The sequence below is a fragment of the Copadichromis virginalis genome, linkage group LG14 (assembly GCF_057382275.1).
Source record: "Copadichromis virginalis isolate Kocher_CV1m ecotype Utaka linkage group LG14, C_Virginalis_male_GT1.1, whole genome shotgun sequence".
NCBI classification, from domain to species: Eukaryota; Metazoa; Chordata; class Actinopteri; order Cichliformes; family Cichlidae; genus Copadichromis; species Copadichromis virginalis.
In genome coordinates, this window is record NC_140631.1 from 22039873 (window position 1) to 22061869 (window position 21997).

The following is a 21997-nucleotide window of genomic DNA, read 5'->3' on the forward strand; positions in this document are numbered from 1 at the left end:
CACGAAAAGTGGCAACCGAAAAGAGTGGTTGCTGTGGATTGCAGGCCGGCACTGTGAAATCAGTTGCTAAAATCATCGATGCCTGCAGACCTGTCAGTGACCCTCTGGCAGTGACCACTCACTAGGGAAAAATGTGTATTCCCTAACCAGATGGCTTATGGTAGCTCAGAGCTCCTGGATGAAACTGGCTGCAAAGAGGATATCAAATTTATATGGAAGACTTCACTTATCTGTAAACCAGCTACTCAAACACATTGGCTACCTACTTGCCAAGTTTTGCTACTACTTGGCAAGTAGGTAGCAAATGTCCACAGACAAACGGGCATCTTTAAAACTACCTTGGTGGGGCACCTTATACGTCTTTGCAACCAGTTTCACCTGGTGACTGCTAGCAACCACTCGCCAACCAGTAGGAGAATAACAATTTTTTCTTAGCAATCATGAGTTTGCCCGGGGGGGTCATTGAACAATCTGTAGCACTGTGTTGTTTGGATCCCGGTAAAGACGGTAAAGTGTTTGATCTCAAACTAAAAGAATGAGCTGCAAAAACCTGAAGAGTCATGTTCTCTGTGCTGATTATAATGCATTAAAATATAAATTATATAAATCTGAAGCAAGTCAAAGTAGAGAAACATTGTATATAAGAAGTTTAAAGGTCTCTTAACTGTCCCCCCCCCCCCCCCTTTTTTTTTTAAATTTTCTGACTTGGGAAGAAGCTATAATTCAACTAAAAGTATTCAAACAAATTAGTTGCAAATGTTTGCCAGTTGTGCTCTTAAACATAAGATTCAGGTTTGGAATAGTGCCTGGAGAATCCATTGGTCTCTGCTTCCAGCACACGTCTCAGTTCATCTGACCACACACACACACACACACACACACACACACACACACACACACACACACACACACACACACACACACACACTCGACCTCACCAGTGTGAGTAAGTCTGTCTGGAACTGTTAGACACAGAGAGGAGGTCTGGGAATGCTGAAGGTGGGGGAGTTCAGAGGAAGAAGAGGTAGAAAGTTGCAACTTCAGGGCAATATGGACCGCATGCTATGGGGAGGAATGCATGTGTCTTTGTAGGAGAGTGAAAAAGCAAATGAAAAGAAGAGAGGAGGGGGAGGAGGAAAGAAGCAATGAGGGAGGGATCTCAGCTAAAGCTGCAGCGTGGCTGTGTCTGAATGAAAGGACCTCTCACTCTCACTTTCTTCTGCTGTCTGTCTGTACCTATGGCTTCTGCAAACGAGCACGTCCAGACCAAACACAGAGCAGAGACTCTCCGAGTGACTTCAAGCTAGAAGTAAATATTTTTCAGAAACTGTGGCTGAGGGTGCAGCATTTTCGATTGCTTTTCGTAAGGTTAGTCCCTCTTTCTAAGAAGATTAGTACTTTTGTTTATTTGCTTTTAGTGCACCAACAAACTTATTTTTGAGAATAAGTTGCAATGTGATTGATGGTCAGTTTCAGTGACGGGAACCTTATCTCTTTCAGGAGCTTCTGCTGTGACGTGCAGGTGTTTATGCAGATATGACTGAGTAAACTCTTCTCATCACAGAAATTTGGGACATTGCTTGGACAGACCTTCAGGACTGCTCTGCAGTTCTCCTGAATAAAATAATTCACTGGATCTTGGATCAGATTTACTATATTTTACCTCATTTTTGTCTCACACATCTTGAGGTTAGCCTACCATGTGAGTGTGTTGTGTGAGTTAGATTTAACTGGAGTTATCCTGAGTATTTTGTAGGTTTCTGGCCAGCTGGCAGGCAGCTGTGATGGAGGGTCACTTCATACACACATTCACACCTCTAGACATAAGCTCACTGATGGCTGCCTGAATCTGCAGAGACAAGCACACCAAATGAAAACATCAAACATTCCACTTTAACTTTCAGTTTCATATTTGCGCTTTATAGACGTGATGTAACCTGTACACTCATTTCCTTTTCTTACCTTTTCTAAACTCAAATACCACATTCACACTGACTTCATTTACTACAATATTGGGTCAAGAGACAAACTATCCAGAACTGAGAGAGCGTATACTTACAGCACGATGATACAGACCTGCAATTTGGTCCCCAGATGCATCTTGCAGCACACATCCCCTCACCACCTTCTCCCCATCCTGCTGTTGCTCCTCCGTACCTGGTGGGGGAGCTGTCACCCTCAGTGTTTGGATTACAAGCCTCCATTTGAGCCCAGGCAGCCATTGGCCTTCTGCAAGGAGTATTCCAAGTTTGGGTGCTGTGATGTGGAAAAAGATGAGGAGATATCGGGCAGGTTTTACAACATTATGGAAAACTTTGACCATTCAGGTTATGCAGCCTGTGGCAAATACGTACGCAGCATCCTCTGCCAGGTAAGAGAAACATTTATTCTAATTTGATTTGATCTCTTTGATTTGATGAGTATAGGTACAAATATTCAAATCAGACTGTGTTACACATGTTCAGTTTAGAATTCAAACTCATGTTTTCCACTGTGTGTATAATAACTAGATTTTATTATGCTATTTTATTTTATTTATTATTTTATTTTAATATGCTGTCCTCTAATCTAGCATCACAATTGTGACTTTTTACATTTAAATTAAAGCAGATTCCCCTCTGGTTTGTTTTAGCAGGTAATAAATTCTACTACATATTTCCAACAGGAAGATATAAGTGTGTTTAGTCATGTGTAAGAAACTCATCATAAAGGAGAACCAACAAAATATTTTAACAGTTTAATGAATACATGATGCTTTTAGACAGCAGTTACTCATACCAAAAGCCAAACCGATGTGTAAATTGAACATGGTGAATATAAAGCCCAAAGGATCATCCAGTGGAAATAAACCCTCCAAAATCAAGAACAGGCTGCCTTTTGCTAAGAGAGTTGAAGATGAATGATTGCGATGGGTTTTCTTTCCCTCTGTCACCAGAGCACCTGCTCATGGGGGTCATAAGATTGGTGAGGTTTTCTCTGTTTAATTTGTATTATTGTAGGGTCTGATGCAACCCATGGAGTGGTGTGTATCAGACATCTGGCCTGATTTAAATGTTCATATAACACTACGGTGGATTTTTCAAAAAATATGTTAGTAATTCCTTTACTGTACCGCATAACCGTTCAGTTTATTGTTGCTAACTTTTCTTCTTGATGAAATGACAGTACACATGGGTGTTGAATGAAAACATAGATATCCAAAAATTTCTGCCACAACTTCACCAACTAAGGTGCATGGAGTGGGACACCTGTTGAATAAAAACAAAAAACGCGCCATTGGTTGGACTTCTTACCTGATACATGATGTTCAGGCTTGTAAAAATTGTGGATTCTTCCAGTGAATCCTGCTATTTGATGTAGACACAAAATGTCTGGGTCCATGGAGGTGATGTTGCATGGTCATCTGTTCACAAACATGTACTAAACAAATCACAGATTAGTTGTCATCATTTTTTTTTAAAGCCAAGAAAGTTGAAATGGACTGATTGACTGGAAATCTGATAATTTGCAGTCTTCTTGGTCCTGACTGGTGACCTGTTGGCTAGCCTCACGTGCATTCAAATGTGAGCTGGTCCTTTTCATGCAGCCACCTGCTAGCATTTGGCTGTGGCCATTTGCGAGTTCTACTGTGAGTAGGGAAAACACAAAACTGGCAAAGTAAATTGGGACAGAATCGGCAAATGTTCTTAGCAAGAGACCTAATCAGACACTTAAATCACCCTCACCAGCTGAACATGAACATTTTAAAGAAGCCAATAAAGGTGACGGCGCTATGGCTAAAGTTAACGTGTTTAGATCCAGCCAGGTAGCAGCCTTGGTATGAAAAAGAGGTCAAAGAAAAACAGTCTGTGTCATCTTATCTGGTAAAGTTACAAGTAAGCGTGAACTATGTGCCAGAAAACATTAGTTTCTCAGATGAGGCACAGACATAAGCATAAGACAGCCAGTCTCCAGAGTTTGAACCAGAACAACTGTATGAAATTGCAGAACAATTTAACAGCACATTCACTTTTCCAGTAATCTCACAAAAATATGCATTAAGGTTTTAACTACGCCATCAGAAGACTTGGCAATATTTGAATGAAGTGCCTGTGCCAACATTAGGTGTGGAGGGGAACAACTGAATTTCACTTAATGACAGCAGAGAGACCATAAGGCAGAGGTAGAAAAATGAACCAGCAATCCCTAGGTGAACATAATATTTTTTTTTCTTTAACTTATATTGTTTTAAAAAGCATTGACTCATACAATTTTGGCATGAAAAAAAAACTTTCCAAATGCATTATTGTGTTATTCTTGCAATGCAGTTTAATAAAAAATAAGATAAAAATAAGATATGAAATACTTTCCTTATCCCATATTTAGGAAATTCATTTTTTAAATAATAGTTAATGATGATGATGATACTACTAATAATAAAGTGAACATGGCAAAACAGAACATAAAATAAAATAAATACTCAACTTTTAGTCTCTGTTAATAGTTTTGGATATTTTTTATTCTAACGAGTTTTTCTATTTTAGTGTGAATGTGTTTTAGTTTCCTTTTTCAGCTCTTTAATCTTAAACAGATCCCAGTGCTGAAATCCAGCCCCTCCCTTCCTGGAATAACCCTTGAAGCCACTCCCACTTACTGATGACATAATTAGGCCCTGACTTTGCAGCTCAGACGCTTACTACGTGCAGATCCAGAGCACAAATTAAATGATAGGTGCAGCACAAATTTGGTCATGGCCGTATAACTGAGATAAAAGCTTCACTATGCAGAAGCCAAAATAATCGGGTGGGTAGCTTTACCATAAATAACACTTTAATTTTTGATGTCAACAAGGAAACAATGAAAACTAACAAACTTGGCGGCTTCCCGGCAGTTTCATACATCATACGTTATGTAAAGATGGTGACGAATCGTCCAAAAATATAGACTTATGTTATTGTGGTAATTATAGCCTGATGTGGTTCTTACCAAGCAGTGCAGGCTGGATCTCGAGTAAAATTGCAGAGCTGCGACTCACGCACCATTTACAACTGCTGGATATAGGTGGAGCTCAGACGAAATATACATTCAAAAAGTTTAGCATGATACACATGTGCTGTGTAGACTGCAACAAAAAGCCTTTAAAGAAACTCTCATTTACATGAGCGCTTTATATGAAAAGTTATGTTAAAAATAAAGAATGCATTTTTGGTTCCATTTGAGGTATGTTGATGCTTTTGTGTACTTTTTAAACCTTTTTCAATGATGATGGTCCGCTCTGTGGTTTTTCGGCTCCCAAGTTCATAATTTGAGGTGAAAGAGGCCCGGGAGGCGGTCAGGTTACCCCGCTGCCAGGGTACTTAACCAGGGCAAAAGCCATACACTGAAGCCGTCTGTTCCAGCTGCAGAACGGAAGCTTCCTAGCACTGATATCAATCACAGCGTGAAGAGAGGGACAGGCAGACACATATTAAAGAGAGAGACAGAGTGGGAAATGAGTGTGTGTGTGTGAGTCAGGGAGACGGGAGGAAGACTGTCATTGTTCTTTGCTTACTTGACCAAACAAACAACCATTTCCTCCTCAGGCCAGGGGTCCAGGATATATCAGGTTGCTGCAAAAGAGGAGCAGAGAGAAAAAGGATGAAGAAAAGCACAGGAATAAGAAGAGATGAATAAAATCAGTGAAGATAATGTCAGGCATAAAGAAAAGAGAAAAACAAATGAATTAACGATAATAAAAACAGACATAGAGATAATTTCAAGGGCATTCTGTTGCCCTTGAAAAGAGTGTGCATTTGTGTGTTATAGTTGTGCTCTGCTTTCACGTGGCTTTCTCGATGGGTTTTCATTTATTTTGTCATCAAATAAACCATTAGCAGCACCCTCAGTTCAACAAGACCCATAAAGGGGCTGTTTGAGGATAAAAAACATTTAGTGAGCACTGCACCAAGCAGCAGAAGTCCAGATTAGTTGTTTCCCTCTTGCATTTTTAATAAGCAAGCTTTTAGTACGGTAGCAATGTGTCTGGCTGTGTACAACGTCTCTTTATGTCTGTCTCCACATTGGTTGAGTGTGGAGTAAGTGCATATGAGAGCATGAGGGTGGGAATGGATGTTTGTATCTGTGTGTGCCTGTATGTCTGTGTCTATATGTCAGGTTGGGTGTCAGGCGCCACCTCTCTGGGGACATCTCAGGCCCTCCAAGGTTTGGAGGCCTATCTCCCCCCACCACCACTTCCCCTGCCAGTGGCGGACCCCCTCAGACATCGGTGCGTTGGTGGTTCTTTGTGTCCGGGGATGGGCGTCCAGGTACACACCGGCTCACTCCTTGGCGGCCGCTTATCGGGGCCTGGAGCCTGGGGCTCGCTCGGGCCACTTCGGAGGTGGGGTGCCCCCGGCCTCTCGGCCTGGGGCTCGGTCACTCAGGCGCAGCTGGCTGCCGGCGGAGCTCACGGGCGCGTCACTGCAACTCCCCCTGGCTTCTGCTCCGCGGCTGCTGAGTGAGCCCTCATCTGGGACTCTCCTCAGCTCTTACCGGGACAGTGGCGCAGCTGCCCCTCTGTTGGTCTTCCTTGGTCTCTTGTGTTCTGGGGGCCTCTGGATGTCTGGAGTTTTGATCTCCTCCACACCTGCTTCACGCCCTGGAGGACGGGGCTGTGGCCCCCCCACACCCTCTAGCAGATTATTACATGAAGGAACCTTTTAAAAAAACAAAAAACAAGCGCGTCCATGCTCACAGGTGTACACACGGGTGATCACACCCACAAACTACACCCTTTTTGGCTCCTACCTCAAAGCACACTGTGTTCTGTTGATCTTATGTGCTGCACAATAATGTTTAACATTTAGTATTTACTGTCATATTCCCATATATCATTGTGATGTTGTTTATTCTATTACTCTTGTTCTCTTCTGCTTGCTTTCTTTTTTCTTTCTCAGCAGGTGATCCAGGTGATTGATATATGCATTTTTTTTTCTCTGCCCGTTCTGTTGGTTTTTGTCTTTTGCCCTTCTCCCCCGTCCCTCTTCTCAGCTGTTTCTCTTTCCCTCTTTCTTTCTCCCCTTCTTTCCCCCAGTCAAGTCTGTCCCGTATTCAGTAAGTGAAAATAAAATAAACAATAAAAGGTGAATCAAATGGACCATTACGGCAAGGCTGGGATGGTCAGTTTGGTAAAGTAAATCCGTTGGGCATCTTTCTTTGCCTTTAGACAACAATTCTGATGGCAAAAGAGCCAAACGGGACAGGCCAAAAAAAAAAAAAAAAAAAAAAAGCAATGTGTCTGGCTGTTTCACACTGCTCTCTCAGTTTAAAAACTCAGCCTGTGTCATTTCCTCAGACAGGGTCACACATTTACCTCTCATCTGTTTACCATGACTCTTTTTTGTCTCTCAGCTACAATAAAACACCAGCGTGTGGAGCAGTCAGTGGAGAATCTGGAGCATGTGAGATGACAGGAATAAAATCTGAGTCTATTCTGAATTTGACGGCGTAAACACCAAATTATAGCAGCTTGAAGTGGTCGCGTTGTTAGAAACAGCTGCTTGTAGCTGCATGCCTTATTTCTACCCTATCATAGTGGAACCAAAATAGGACAATGGCTGGGATTTCAGCATGACTTGGTCAAACAAAAGATCATGTGCAGTATTTGCAGTTTGCTCTGCCTTTTTGCCAACACATGTCTCTCATTTTCAAGCAAAGAAAACGTCTTCATAACCTTATACCTTCATAACCTTATTGAACTTATACATTTTTCCTTGAACGTAGCATCTGCCCCACATGCCTGTTTACTGCTTTCATCAGCAGTTCCAGCATCTCAGACTGAACACAGCTTTTGTTTGGCCCAGTAGAGAGAAATCTCTTTCAGAGAACACTCTGATCTTTTCCACAGTAGTACTATCAAGATGTTCAACAAGAGTCTGCGTTGACTGTTTTTGCCAAACTCCCCACCTCCCCGTTCTCTGTGATTTATAAAAGTCAGTGTTTCAGTTAACACTTGGATGGAACAGCAGTTTAAGCCATCTGTGCCCTAAAAGACAAAGACAGACACAGAAATGTAAAGTTTGATGGACTACTGTATGATCAGCAACTGTGATGAAACATTTTATGTGATACAGTAAAAAAACAGACAAAACAGTGTCCAAAAAGTATTGATAGTAATCGATTTGTCACACCTTTATATTTAAACATATCCATTTTAGTGTGGGCTACAGCTTGAGTCATGTTACCTACTGACACTGTGAGTTTGTCCATATGTGTGTAATTGTGGTCTAAATACTTAAAAAAAAATCTGCTCACAGGAATATACACCAAACACAAAAGACGGCCTTGTAGTCTTACAGGTGGTAATTAGGATAAAAATCAAGGTCAAGTTTTAAGTTCTGGTCACAGCTGGTCAAGGTCTGGCTGACTATACTTGTAATAAAGCAGTAATAAATATCTACATACCCAAATGCTTATATTTGCCCGATTGCCAAATTGTAAATATGACGAAACAGTTATTACCCACAATACACTGTTCAAACTCTGGCGTCATCTTCCTGGTCAAAACTGTTTTTTGTACCACTGGAAAAATTGAACTAGAGACAGTTGGTTGTTGGTACTGTTTCTACATAGAACAGAGATTAGATAGAGGTTTGCATATAGAAACAAAAATCAAACAATTATATTAAAATAAATAAATTTAAAATCTTTACATTTTGCCCCAGACTGCACTGAGTTACAGGATCTTTTCTTTCTTTTAACAACTCTGGAGTAAAGTGCTCTGCTGGTACAAATAATTAAATACGTTACTGCTCATCCATTTCTACCTGATGTACTTTGTCTTACCAAATAAAGGCAAGCGCAACAGATTTATATAACAAAAAAACAAAAAAACAAATGGCAGGTGTTTATATTATTTTCCAGTATGTAGATTCACTAGTTAACAGGACATCACCCATTTATTTCCCTTGTTACTGCTTTGATCTTTTTCTCATAATGAGGCTTTTCCTACATGTACCCAGACTGTTAAAAAAAAATCTGAATGCTGAAGGTAAGAGTTTTACAGCTGTTGTACTTGGTGTACTTGGCGAACAGCTGTTGCATCACTGCATTCAGTGTCAGCATCAAATGCAATTGTTTGAGTGCAAAGTTAAAGAAAGGAGCCAGAAAGCCTGTGATTGTGAGGTCAAGAAACCACTGAAGGTTTTTTTTTTTGCGAATATCTGCTTTTGCTTCATTCTAATCAAGGAAGAGATTGCAAAAAGAAATCCTTCAACACAAACGTTTCTCTCACTAGAAAGTCAAGCAAAGACGTCCAGGCAACTTCTGTGACATTGGTCCATCGTTTGGGGACTATTTTTCAACCAGGGCTCAATGAAGACAACAAAAACTTAAAAAATCTTTTAGATAAAAACACATAAGTACATGTTTTCATTTACCAATGTCCTTACAAAAATGTTACAGCAAATAATTACCAGAAGAGGCATTGTGATGACAGGATTAAAAACAACACGTTTTGTCCACGTTGACGTTATTCAGTGACATAATTTTTAAAGTGCTTTTGAAACTAAATCCACCACTTACATAATCACTGTAATAATCTCCATATATAAAAACAGCTGAGATTAAGCGTCAGACTGTGAAACAACACAAAAATATCCCATATCTGCTGTTCTGATCTGTGCTAAATGAGCTAAATCTTTTGCAACGTTATTTATGTTTATTTATTTAAATATTTACTTTTGTTTAAATACCAAAACAGTTATTTGGAAAACTTTACTGATGTCAGAAATAATTCACTGCAAAGTGAAAATAGGTTTATGAGCCCTTACAAGAAACAACACCAAATTTAATCTAAACACTCTTGATCTACCAAACCAATCTTATGCTGGTTTGTTGTTTGGGATTTGTTTACTGGATCAGTTTGGTTTTTCTGGCAAATGAAAGCGCACCAGTTTGCATGATGATGGTTTGGGTGCCATGGCTCTTTGTGCCTAAGGCACACCATTCTGGGTGTGGACAGTGTGGTTGTGACTTAATAACTGAGTGGACCTTCCTGGGATCCATTTATACCAGGCCGCACTCAGACAGGCTGCATATATCTCAGGCTTGCCCAGTCAAAATGAGGCCCAGAGGCTGTGGAAGAACAAATACACAAATCCATTTAAGTGATTCATTACTGAATCTCATACATTTCTGTAACTCTACCTTTGATATTAGCTCAAAAAAGTTTTACATTTTTAAATCATATGTAATGAAACGGTATCTGTTGTCCTTTGAAGGAGTGTTCTCCATATGCTGCCCACCTGTATGATGCCGAGGACGCTGACACACCCATGAGGGCGCTACCTGGACTCTGTGGGGATTACTGCTCTGACTACTGGCGGCAGTGCCGGTACACGCTCAGCCTCCTGCTTGAGGACGTAGGGAACTCACAGCAGTTTGCAAACCTGACTGCCACAATTGAAGAAGATCACAGAAGGTTTTGTGAATTTCTGGTGTTGAAGGACAAAGAGTATTGCTATCCTAGTGTCTTGACAAATGCAGGTATGAGTTACATGTTGTATGAAGAGGTTAAAAAAATGCATCTCGGTGTAACTAGCCCAGAAAAAGGTCTAGAGTATACAGCCTTGATAGCTCTGAAGCTGTTATTAAACACATCAATCTGTGAGCTAAATGTCAGCGTCAGTATCAAAATGATGCTCCACATCAGCAAACCAGCTAGCATGCTTAAAGTGAAATGTTTAAAATCATTAGTACGAATGTTAATGATGGATGCAAACAGTCTGAACTGCATGCATGAATTTGAAAATATCCGTGTCTGCACTGTCTCACCAAGAAAATCCCTGCAATGAAAGAAAGTGTGGGTGGAAGAGCTCTTCATATTGATTTGTAACTGCCTGAACAGAAGCTGAAAGTACAGTGCATTGCTGTAAAATAATTACAGTTTTAATTTGGTGCAAATCTCTGCAAGTTTGATTGCAACTCAGTTTGCACATGTGATTAGACACATGCCAATCTACTCTCCCGTGTCTTTTTTCCCCCACCCTAAGAGTTAAATGCTAACCTGGGATTGCTAAATGAAGATCCCGAAGGATGTTTGGAGCTGTGCTTACAGGAAGTTGCCAATGGACTCCGTAACCCTGTGGCCATGATCCATGCAGATGATGGAACTCATCGCTTTTTTGTTGCGGAGCAGCTGGGTTATGTGTGGGTGTACTTGGCGAACGGCTCTAGGATCGATCGACCTTTCCTCAACCTGACTAAAGCCGTCCTCACATCCCCGTGGGCTGGAGACGAGAGGGGATTCCTCTGCATAGCCTTACACCCTAGGTCTTTTTTCCAATCAAAATACACATTTAAATAGCAACATTTAGTTTTCAAAGGAAAAATTCATTGTGCCAAAATGTGAAATGCAGCATTTCCATTGAGCTTCTGTTTCGTTCACAGGTTCACCACTGTCAGAAAAGCCTACGTGTACTACTCTGTGTCTGTTAAGAAGGAGGAACGAATACGAATCAGCGAGTTCACAGTATCAGCACATGATGATAATCAACTAGACCATTCTTCTGAGAGGTGCTGTATTTAGTAGGTCCTTGCATGGTCTTAAATGACACAAATACATTCATCATCTTCTCATCTCTCCTGCTGTAGAACCATCCTGGAGGTGGTGGAGCCAGCATCCAATCATAATGGAGGACAGCTTCTTTTCGGTCACGATGGGTATCTGTACATCTTCATAGGTGACGGTGGCCGTGCTGGAGATCCCTTTGGAAAGTTTGGCAATTCACAAAACAAGTCAGTACTGTTTAACTAATGTGTTTGCATGTTTGGATGCATGCATAGACCCACAATGTTGATTTCACATTTTGTGTTAAAGAAGATGTGAAATCTCAAATAACACGCAAATATAATAGACATAGTTGTGATTGTGAAGAATGCTCATCTTTATAATCTTCACGAGGCCTCATGACGTTGTCAAGATGTTGACTTGATAAACAAAATACCAAAGTCGAGTCAGAGCAGGTAAAGCGTCAGAGAGTCCTGCCAAAAATGGGTTCAAGATAGTTAAATTCCTCTCAAATCAAATCTAATTAAAAGGATCAAATTTATGAGGAACGTTTCTGCATTGAACAGAGGGCATTATAAATGATAGTTTTGCAAAGACTATAATTCAAAACAATTTCTTCAAAGTGACGAGTGAAAACTTTGTTTGCACGTGTCATAAACAATCATTCATGATAACTGCCAGGTTCTGTGCTGTGCCAGTTTATGGAGATTTCAGTCTTTAATTTACAAAACACTTCAAATAGGCATTCCTCCTCTATGGTTTATCATTATACCGAGAGCTGCATTGATTGAAGTTTATTATTTTTGAATTTTTAGCACAGAAAATTAAAGATAAAGCCAAAAAACCTTTGGTTGCAAGTCACAAAGTTCAGCCAATAGAAAAGAGCATCAGGGAGTTCAAATATTGCTCCTCATGTTTTGTAAATCAATACTTCATCCTGTGAAATGCACCAATAATGTCACATTTAATAGGTAGGTTTGCATTTTAGGGCTGACAAAAATAGCGATCTATCTTTAATGTTTGTATCAAGAAAGCAAGTAAACTTCCTCCAAAACTGGGACTTCATTTAGAGCTGTTAGCACCTTTTCTCCAGAGATGGACAATTTAGCCGTTTGTCTCTTCCTGAGGCTGTTTTTGACAAGCCGTAGTAGCTCTTCTGGGAATGCAGCCTGCCAAGTCTAATATTGACATGACACACTACACACATCATGGACCACCACACACTGGAATGTGGAGGGGAGAGAGAAAGTGAGCGAGAGTGAGTGCAGGGTGGTAAACACTGGAAAAAGTGGACACTGGAAAAAGGCCATAAAGGCCATTAATAATATTTGTTTTAAATTATTCTTTATACAGAAATTACACCCATTTGTGAAGGTAGTTCCTCTTTTCCTTACATTTCTAAGCAGATGAAACAACAAGGGAGAGAAAGGTAGGGAGAAGGAAAGAAACAGCTCATGCTAAACTATCCCACATTGATGGTCAGTGTTATGACAGCCAGTGGATTCAGATCACTACTGTCCATTGTTCATGTGACTGCTGATAGACGTAGCAGGATGGATTTTGAAGTGTCCAGAGCTATACTCTCTACTCAGATTCATTCAAACAGAACTGCAAAACAGATCTGACCGTGCTTTTCTGGCGTTAAATAAACACTTACGGTTGAACCATTCAGTCACCACAGTCTTTATGATACTCTGAGTCATTCTTCCTTTTTTGTCTGGTCGTTACGTTTAATAGGTCAACACTTCTCGGCAAGGTGCTGCGTGTTGACGTTGACTTCAACGATAACAGTGCCCCGTACAGCATTCCCTCAGACAACCCATTTCTGGGCGAGAAGGAGGCACGGCCGGGTAAATGAATTTCCTGTTTGTGTGGAAGACTGTGATCATGTCTGGTGACTTTGAAGATGCTGAATGGCACACTTATTAATGCTAATCTAGCTTAGCTTTTCTCTCATAATATTGGACTGCGGTGGGACTGTGTTTTTCTTTCTGTGCAAAGCTGGAAAATGACTGTTCGTGTCAGAAGTGCGTCCTCACAGAGGATGTCATTTTTGTTTGTGTTTTCCATCCACGTATTTCTTTCTTTGTTTCCCTGCAGAGGTTTATGCCTATGGAGTTCGCAACATGTGGCGTTGCTCCATTGACCGCGGTGACCCCATTACCACTGAAGGCAGAGGCAGGATGCTTTGTGGTGACGTGGGCCAGAACAAATACGAAGAGGTAGACCTCATTGTTAAAGGTATGATAATTGTAGTTTGAAGGATGATTTTCTTTTTCTAATATGTTGATTTCCAATTTTTCCAGCATCAAACCGTTTGAATACATATAAATTGTAGAACTTTTTTGCTGAGTAATTTTACTGTGTCAACTCTTATTTTTAAGGAGGAAATTACGGCTGGAGAGCCAAAGAAGGATTCAGCTGCTACGATCGTAAACTCTGTCAAAACTCATCCCTCGGTGAGTCTACAGTCTGGGTTACTGAAAGTCCATAAATACAAGTATATTTTAACCAAATTATTTAATATTTATACAGATATTTAATTTGTAAATTAAATTGTTACAGCACACTCTTTGTTCTCTGTAAAAGCCTCCTTAGAATAGAATAAAAAAACTGTTGTCAACTCAAAAGAGATTTTAAATAACGGAACTTCATTGTCCTTTAATTTCACGAGCTCAGGTTTCTTACAGGGTACAGTATATTTCCTGTTTGTTACAATGATGTAGCAGTGACACTGAATAATAAACGAGGTCTGATCTTTGTTTATGTGTTTGCAGACGATGTCTTGCCAATCTTTGCCTATCCACACAAGCTGGGCAAGTCTGTGACAGGAGGATACATCTACAGAGGCTGTCAGATGCCCAACCTTAACGGACTCTACATTTTTGGGGATTTCATGAGCGGGTGTGTGTTTGTAAAATTAAAATTTCAAATGAAAACACTCGTAGCCTTTTTTGTTTTTGTGGATTTCTACCTAATCAGTGTCCAGTCAGTGTGCTGTTGAACTGCTCTGCACAGGGTTGATTTAATAATTTACAGTAAAAATGCATTGATGTGAAGCTTTTGGACTACAGCTCTTGCTATGCGTAAACATTATATGTATCTCTGTTTGTGTTTAGGCGTCTGATGTCTCTTAGGGAGAACGTTACCACAGGTGAATGGCAGTACAATGAAATCTGCATGGGAAGAGACCAGACCTGCAGATTCCCCAAACTTATCAACAGTTACTATAAATACATCATCTCTTTTGCTGAAGATGAAGCAGGTAATAACTGTGTGGGTCGGTGTGTTGATGTATTGCTACCAGACACTGCATCACTTATTTAATTAGGTACATTTATAATGGAACGATAAACTTGAGCCCCAATCACACACACCTAGAAACAGTCCATGAATCCCCTGGCAGCTGCCAGTTGCTTGTGGAAAATGTGTATTCTCAGACTGGTTGGGGTTGCTAGAGGTTGCTGACAGCTGGTGAAATAGGTTGCAAAGAGATGTAGGGTACTGCACTGAAACCCTCCTTGTGACACCTGCAGCCAACACTATTAAAAAGGTGTAACTTTTTTTCTGTTTCCAGTTTGTGTTGCACATTTCACAGTTTTACTACTGCTCAGTGAGTAATTGACGAATGTTTGCAGACAAGTAAGTTTCTTGCATGAGAACTACAGGCAGTTTTGTCTCTTAGTAACCAAAACAATCAAAGATGTTTTTGGTGTAGCGCCCTCTTTAGGACTGATTTCACATAGCAAGAGCAAACACTCAACATCTAGTCCGGAAATACAATTTATTTTTCTACATGTCTTTGGTTTCCAGAGGATTTCCTACTGGTTTCCTGGTCTGTGTGGCTTAATGTGAAAAGAAATAATTATTTCTAACTAGTACACATGTAGTGTGAAGTACCAAAGTGGATATTTTTACTGGTGTTATTGTTAATGAAATTAGATTACTACTAAACTGCATGATTTCTAAGTTAGGAAATGTTTAGGTTTGTGTTGGTCTTAAAAAATTGTATTTCTCTTCTTTCCTGATAATTTCAGGAAGCAAATTGGAGACGAATGATTAAAGCAAAGTTTAAAATATTTTTCCCCAGAGTAGTGTTTTGGTCTCTCTCTTTCTCCCCCATTTTGCTATTTTTGTACCTCTTTTATTTCTGTCTCCCATCTGTTGTCATCATAAATATTTCCCTCTGTTCCTGTTGTTTAAATTTTTTTCTTTTTTTATCTCCTTCTTTTCTTGCTCACTGCTTCCTATTTTTTTAATCTCCCCGTTTGTCTTTTTATGTTCTGCCGTCTCTGCCTGCTGCTCTCTTTCTCCATTTCGTCTGTGAATTTTTCCAGGTGAGCTGTATTTCTTAGCCACAGGAGTCCCGAGTGCGACAGCAAGAGGTGGCGTTATCTACAAGATAGTGGACCCTTCCAGGTAACTTGCCAATGCATCACTTTACTTCATCAGCAGTTAAGTGCTCATTAAACTACATGGATGTGTGATGTTAAGGTGTGAGAGTGTGAACCCAATAATTATATATGATGGAGGTTTTAAGAGTTGGAATGCTGCTAATAAAATACAGTGCAGCAACATGTTAAAATGTTAAAAGAAGTGCTCAGAGCACAATCATCTTCCATCCCTCTCTAGCCAATCCAGGCAAAAAGAAAGAAATAAGAAAAACAGATTTTTTAAATCTTATTTATTTAATCTATCTTCATTGACTGTATCTCTGCACTAATACACACTACAATTAAAGTGGAAGCTGCTAAACACCATTAAAAACAAAACATAAAAAAAATAAATGAAAAGATACATATGTGCTTATAGTACCCAATATTGCATGTGTACTAATCTTTTCTGTCTTGGAAACAGGAGAGCACCACCAGGAAAGTGTAGCATCAAGCCTTCACCTGTTAAGATAAAAGGAAAACTAATTCATTTCCACCCAAAAGAAGGTAAAAGAAAGTCTTAAAGTGGTGTTTTTTTCTCGAATTTCCTTGCCCTGCTTCAACCTTTAATAATAATAATAATAATGGATTGGATTTATATAGCGCTTTTCAAGGCACTTTACAAGTGATTCTTTCTAGAAATTGGTGAGTTACATTTCCAGCAGTAAATAAATGGTTAAAACATGCTATTTAATATGCATGTGGTTTCTTTTGGCTTCTCTTGATGTCTCTTGATTGTTCACTTTAATGGGAGTGTTTAAATTTGATAAATCTACCAAATCAAAGCAGTTTCTTGCATCAGGTATCCAACGGATGGTTTTTAGCACTGCATAATTCTTTTTATTTTATTTTTCTCTTTTTTGCAGAGTATGTAATCAACAAGAAACCAACCACCACAGCTGTTCCTACTACAACGACCACTACAAAACCTACAACAACTAAAAAGAAGACAAGAATAGTAATAAAAAAACCTCCAATGCCAACAAGAAAAAAACCAAAGCCACCGCCAACAACAGCAGCAACAAGAAAAACAACAAGAAAGACAACATTACCAACAACAACACTGGCTCTCAAAACCACAACAAAATCTGCGTCGACCACAACAGTAAAGCCAAGAACTGTCCAGATGGCAGCAACAACTCCTGCCACAACCTCGTCCACTGGTAGGCCTGCTGGTGTACCCGTTTATCAGGCTAGCTCCACTGATTACCCAGTTTCTAGCCAAACCGCTAACCCAACCACTAATTTGACTATTAAGACTAAAAATAAGTCCACGAGACTGGTTCACACCGTGGCACGAGGAGAAGCCAGCAACGCCAAAACTGGTGGTTTCTTCGCCTACATTCTGATTTTGTTTCACATTTTTACATCTTAATTACTAAATTTATGTTTGCTTCTAAGTAAAATCCTTTGCAAATTAGGCTTAAGTGCTAATAATTTAGCTTAGCTTTCTTTTTTTTGGGGGGGGGGAATCACACCTTCTTGGAATAAGGTAATTATAAAATCTATGCAGGCTTTCTCATGATCAAAAAGTATCAGCAGTATCTCCTAAAGGTCATGTTAAAATGTTATGATTTAATCATATTTAAATTGGTTTTAAGGGTTATTTATGTTTTTCTTCAACTAAATAATTTGCTATATAGTTTTTGGCCTTTTAACTGGTTTTACACACCGTTTTGAACTGATTAAGAATATTGTGAATATTTATATAGAAATAAATAACACATAAAATGATTTAAAAAGTTTGATAAATATGCCCCTTGGACATTTTCTCTACTTTGTTGAGGCAGATAAGCCATACTGTAACCTAAATGGCAAAAAAAAAAAAAAAAAAAACCCAGAGTAAAAAAACAAAAGGTGACTTTTCTTAAATCAATATGCATTCAAAAAATAAGTAGCTTTTTAAGAATTCATTTTTGCATCTCACCTGTCTATACAGTTTAGCAAGTCTGTGCACTGGAACATAAACATGGGGAATGGAAAATAATTTGCATAATTTGCAGAGAAAATGCTGTAAAATTATTGTTTATCTTAATTATAACTGAGTTTACTGCCTCACCCTCTTGGCTTAGTTTTAATCACAAGTTTAATTATTCAGACTAAGCCATTTGCATTTGCACAAGCTTTTGCCCGACTCAGGTATCGTGGAATTGACTAAATTGGCTTTGAATCCCAACTTCAGACCTGCTAACATGCTATTCTTTGGCTGGTTCAAGAAGCTAAAGCAGGATAAATGGTGCTTATTTATGCATTAGGTTTTTGCACTGCTTTAATTTAAATCAGGTGTTTTGGCATAATTTATTATGAATAAATTGTTCTGCATCAGCCTCAGTTTGGACATTCATCCTTTTGTGTCTGTGTCTACGTCCTTCCTTTGTGGTTGATACTATTTTTCCTTTGTCAAATAGTACAATGAAAAATTGTCCTAAAGCAGTTTAACATTTTGGGAAATGTGCTTCCAGCTGATAAGGTCATTGCTGTGTCTTAATTAGTTAGCTTAGCTAGAACATGGACTGCAAAAATATATTACAATATAGCCACCTGCACAGCTAAAGCTAGCATTTTAACAACATGATATCTTATTTAAATACCTACATATATAAAATACCAAAAAAATGGTGGTTTTACATTTTTTGTCTGAATACAGAAATTTTCTAGATGTATTTACACTTTATTTAAATGATAATTTGAAAAAATAGTAGTATAGTAATGAGTAGTAATGAGTAGTATAGCTAGCTAACTTGCTAACTTTGCACATAACCCATTTCCTAGCAGGCTAATTAGTCGCTAAAATATCCTCTTATTTATATGATTTTTCTGCATCTGATTCTTAACAACAAAACAACCTCTGTTTCCCAAAATGTCAAACTTGTTTTATATTAACATTAGTTTCAGCACCTCATAAAACAAATAAAAAGGGTGATTCTGTCTCTTCATCAGGTTATCGCACAACCTCCACGACTGCAGACTCATCTAGGATTGCAAAAACCCCAACCATTACCACACCTTCATCAGGGAGACATGGGAGACCCCTTCAGTACCCCCCTAGCACCACCTCACAATATTTCAAACCACAACTCCTTACCACTCCATCCACAAAATTGCTGAAGCAGCCCCACATGACTTTAATCTCCACACCCTATCCAAAAGCTCCTGACCATAGGATGACCACAGCATGGCCACCGTACTTCAACCAGACGCCCCTTGTACCATCCTACAGGCCCCAGAGACCACTAATCAACACTACGCTGCTTAAAACACAGGAGGAAAAGCTGTGGCTTGGTGAGAAGCTGGAAAGTGCAGGAGAGGGCAACCAAGTGTTTAAGAGGCCGAGAGGACGGGGTAGAGGTCAAGGTTACAAGAAAGCAAGAGGAGGGTGGAGGCTGCGGGTTGGCTCAGTGCGACTTGTAAGCGCCGAAGGTTTGCCAGATCGAGGCAGAGTGGAAATTTTCATCCGTGGCCAGTGGGGTACAGTGTGCGATGACCTTTTCACCATCAAGTCAGGTAGTGTCGTGTGTCGTCAGCTTGGATTCTCGACTGCCCTGGCAGTGATGAAGAGGGCTGTCCTGGGGGAGGCGGACGACAGTGTTAGGATATTCTTGGATGATGTGGAGTGTGAAGGTGGGGAGAGATCACTGCTCGAGTGCAAGAGGTCCAGGGTTGGGAAACATAACTGCTCACATGCGGAAGATGTAGGGGTGATCTGTGGTTAGCAAGGAGTTGGTTAAAAGAAAGGGAAAAGCATTGGGAGAACTGGAAAAACTGGAAAAAATATATGGGACTATCACATACAGACAGTGATTGTATAAATGATTATTAGATCCCACACATTTTTTTAAGGATGACTTTTAATTAATTGCAATTTTCAGAATTTGTATTATCCTGCTTTTGCATTTCTGCACGTTACCTTAAAACTGCTCTATTTGCGTCTTGGAGAGAAGTGGAAAAGAAGAGCATGCATCCAACTTTTCACTGGCTTTGTGTGATCTATATGCAAGTAGCTCCTTCTAAACTCACTCAATCCACAGTTGTAAAGATAATAATCAGTTACAAGTTGAAACAATGATGATTATAGTAAACAGCAACATAGTATCTAAACCATAATTACATAAACACGGTGTTACCGCTCACAAAAGGGACTCTTTCTTAACCCCTTGTGAGTATTGTACTTAAATTAATTTTGGTACTCAGCAGTTAATGGTTTCATAATGTTCATGATGCAAATCAAGCTAAAAACTGGTGGATTGAGTGAGTTTTGGAGGTGCCTTGACATTTAAAGAAAAAAAAAATCCTGCTAGAACACACAAACATTTTTTAAATGCATAATTTTACTAGATTTATTTTCTGAGGCAGATTTTAAATAAATTGCACATGGAAACATGTTGAATGTAGTTTTAAGATGAAAAAATTATCTTTAACCAGGAAATGCTGGACATTCTGCGGATTGAATGTAATGTTTCCAGGTTTACATAAAGAGATGTTAAAGGCACAGGGGGCCTGTGATGTAAATAAAGTTTACTGCAAAGTGATTTTCTTCTAAGTCTCTTATTTGCTGTCAGTGAATTTTATTGAACAGTATCTGATTCTGCTTCAGCAACACTTCTAAGCACTTTGTTGTGTAAAACAATGAGGATTTGTAATATATTAATCTGAAATTTCTGAGACAGTTTACAGAGCATTTGACCCATTTGTCACTGACTTTTCTTGACTTACACGTAGACCTTAAACAGGAAGTAAAAATGTTTGTGATGAAACTGTGGAAACAGTCCTTACTGACCGTAAAGATATTTTCTGTGGCCCCAAATAAACATCCACACATTTTATGGTCAGATGGAATAAACATTGAAGATCTTTTTGTTTCCTGATAGGCCATAATTATCTGTTGTTGCATAAATAATAAGTAATTCCACAGTGCAAGTACTGCCTATTTTTTTTAGAGATGATACCTTAGAGGCAATAAAAAAATAAATATAAAATCAGAATAAGCTCTTGCTCTCTGAAACAGAATTTAGCTTTGGGGATGAGGAGGTCCAGCTGTCCAGCCTTCTTATGTGCACGCACATCAACATTTTGACAGAAGGAAAAACTGATGAGTTGATGAGTTACACTCAGTGGGCTGGAATGCACCACATGTCAACATTTTCTTTACATTTCAATTTTATAATTAAATATCACGAAATCTAAGGCTTGGTCTTATTTCCTTCGTCTGACTTCCTTCATTCTCACTCCATATATTTGTGTAATCATTAAAACATGAAAGTCAGCAGAGTGTAAAAGAGGCGTTATTACAAACAGTCCCATATTAACAAACAAACAGATGGCTGAATGAACAGAGAGAAGCAGCATTTGGGCAAATTAAGGAGTGAAGTGACGAAGAAGAAAACAGAAGCAGTACACCATCTTGTGTTGCCTCTATGGATGTGGTTTAAACTGAAGGTGACAGAATTCTTCACTATGTAAAACAAAATGTTTTGAGAGTAAAAACCATGATTCCAAACAATATTTTTGAAATCCGGTTAGCCTCACTGTACATTAACCAAATTCATTTGTTTTTCTTGATCTGGATTAAAATGATTTCTACGGTTCCTAGTTGCAGTGTAACACTGTTTTCCTCAGATCTGGAAACAAACATCGACTTTAAATATGAACCCGACATGTTTGTCTTTTGTACTGTTGATACAAGTACATCCACGCTTACATTTTGTTTACATCAAATTCTGAGTTTTCTAGTCTTGTTCCAGAAGTCAAGTCTCTTCAGCCCTCTGTGGTTCAGTTTTGGTGAGTCCATGACAATTGTAACTGACCGGTGTGGCATCGGGTGTGGTGCCGTGCCTGTGGGCTGCTGCATTTCTAGATGTTGTTGGTTATTTGAGTTTCTGTAGCCTTCTTATTACCTCGATGCAGAGTGGGCATTCTCCTATGTTCTCTCACTGGGAAAAGGCATTTTCAACCAGAGACCTGCTGCTCACTGGATATTTTCTGTTTTTCGTACCATTCTCTGTGAACATTAGAGATGGTCATGTAGTAAAATCTCCGT

General features: G+C 39.3%; 1 protein-coding gene and 1 long non-coding RNA gene across 2 annotated transcripts in view; one reads left to right on the forward strand and one right to left on the reverse strand.

Moving 5' to 3' along the window:
* Positions 1–21997, reverse strand: part of LOC146693915 (uncharacterized) — a 340133-nt gene that overhangs the window by 288447 nt on the left and 29689 nt on the right. The window lies entirely within an intron of this gene.
* On the forward strand, positions 943–20454 carry LOC146693932 (HHIP-like protein 1). The gene is made up of 15 exons (XM_085429936.1): positions 943–1368; positions 1501–2371; positions 10239–10503; positions 11010–11289; positions 11407–11532; positions 11611–11754; positions 13265–13377; positions 13628–13768; positions 13912–13986; positions 14305–14431; positions 14647–14792; positions 15865–15946; positions 16385–16467; positions 16827–17123; positions 18901–20454. The coding sequence occupies exons 2-15, from the start codon at positions 2066–2068 to the stop codon at positions 19671–19673; spliced, it is 2958 nt and encodes a 985-aa protein (XP_085286062.1). The 5' UTR covers positions 943–1368; positions 1501–2065; the 3' UTR covers positions 19674–20454.

Bases quoted from the DNA above. Each gene is read 5' to 3' on its own strand.
- LOC146693932 (XM_085429936.1), top strand. From the start codon at position 2,066: ATGATACAGACCTGCAATTTGGTCCCCAGATGCATCTTGCAGCACACA. The intron at 10,504-11,009 runs GTATGAGTTACA...CCCCACCCTAAG, and splicing joins TAGTGTCTTGACAAATGCAG to AGTTAAATGCTAACCTGGGA. The intron at 11,290-11,406 runs GTCTTTTTTCCA...TTTCGTTCACAG, and splicing joins TGCATAGCCTTACACCCTAG to GTTCACCACTGTCAGAAAAG.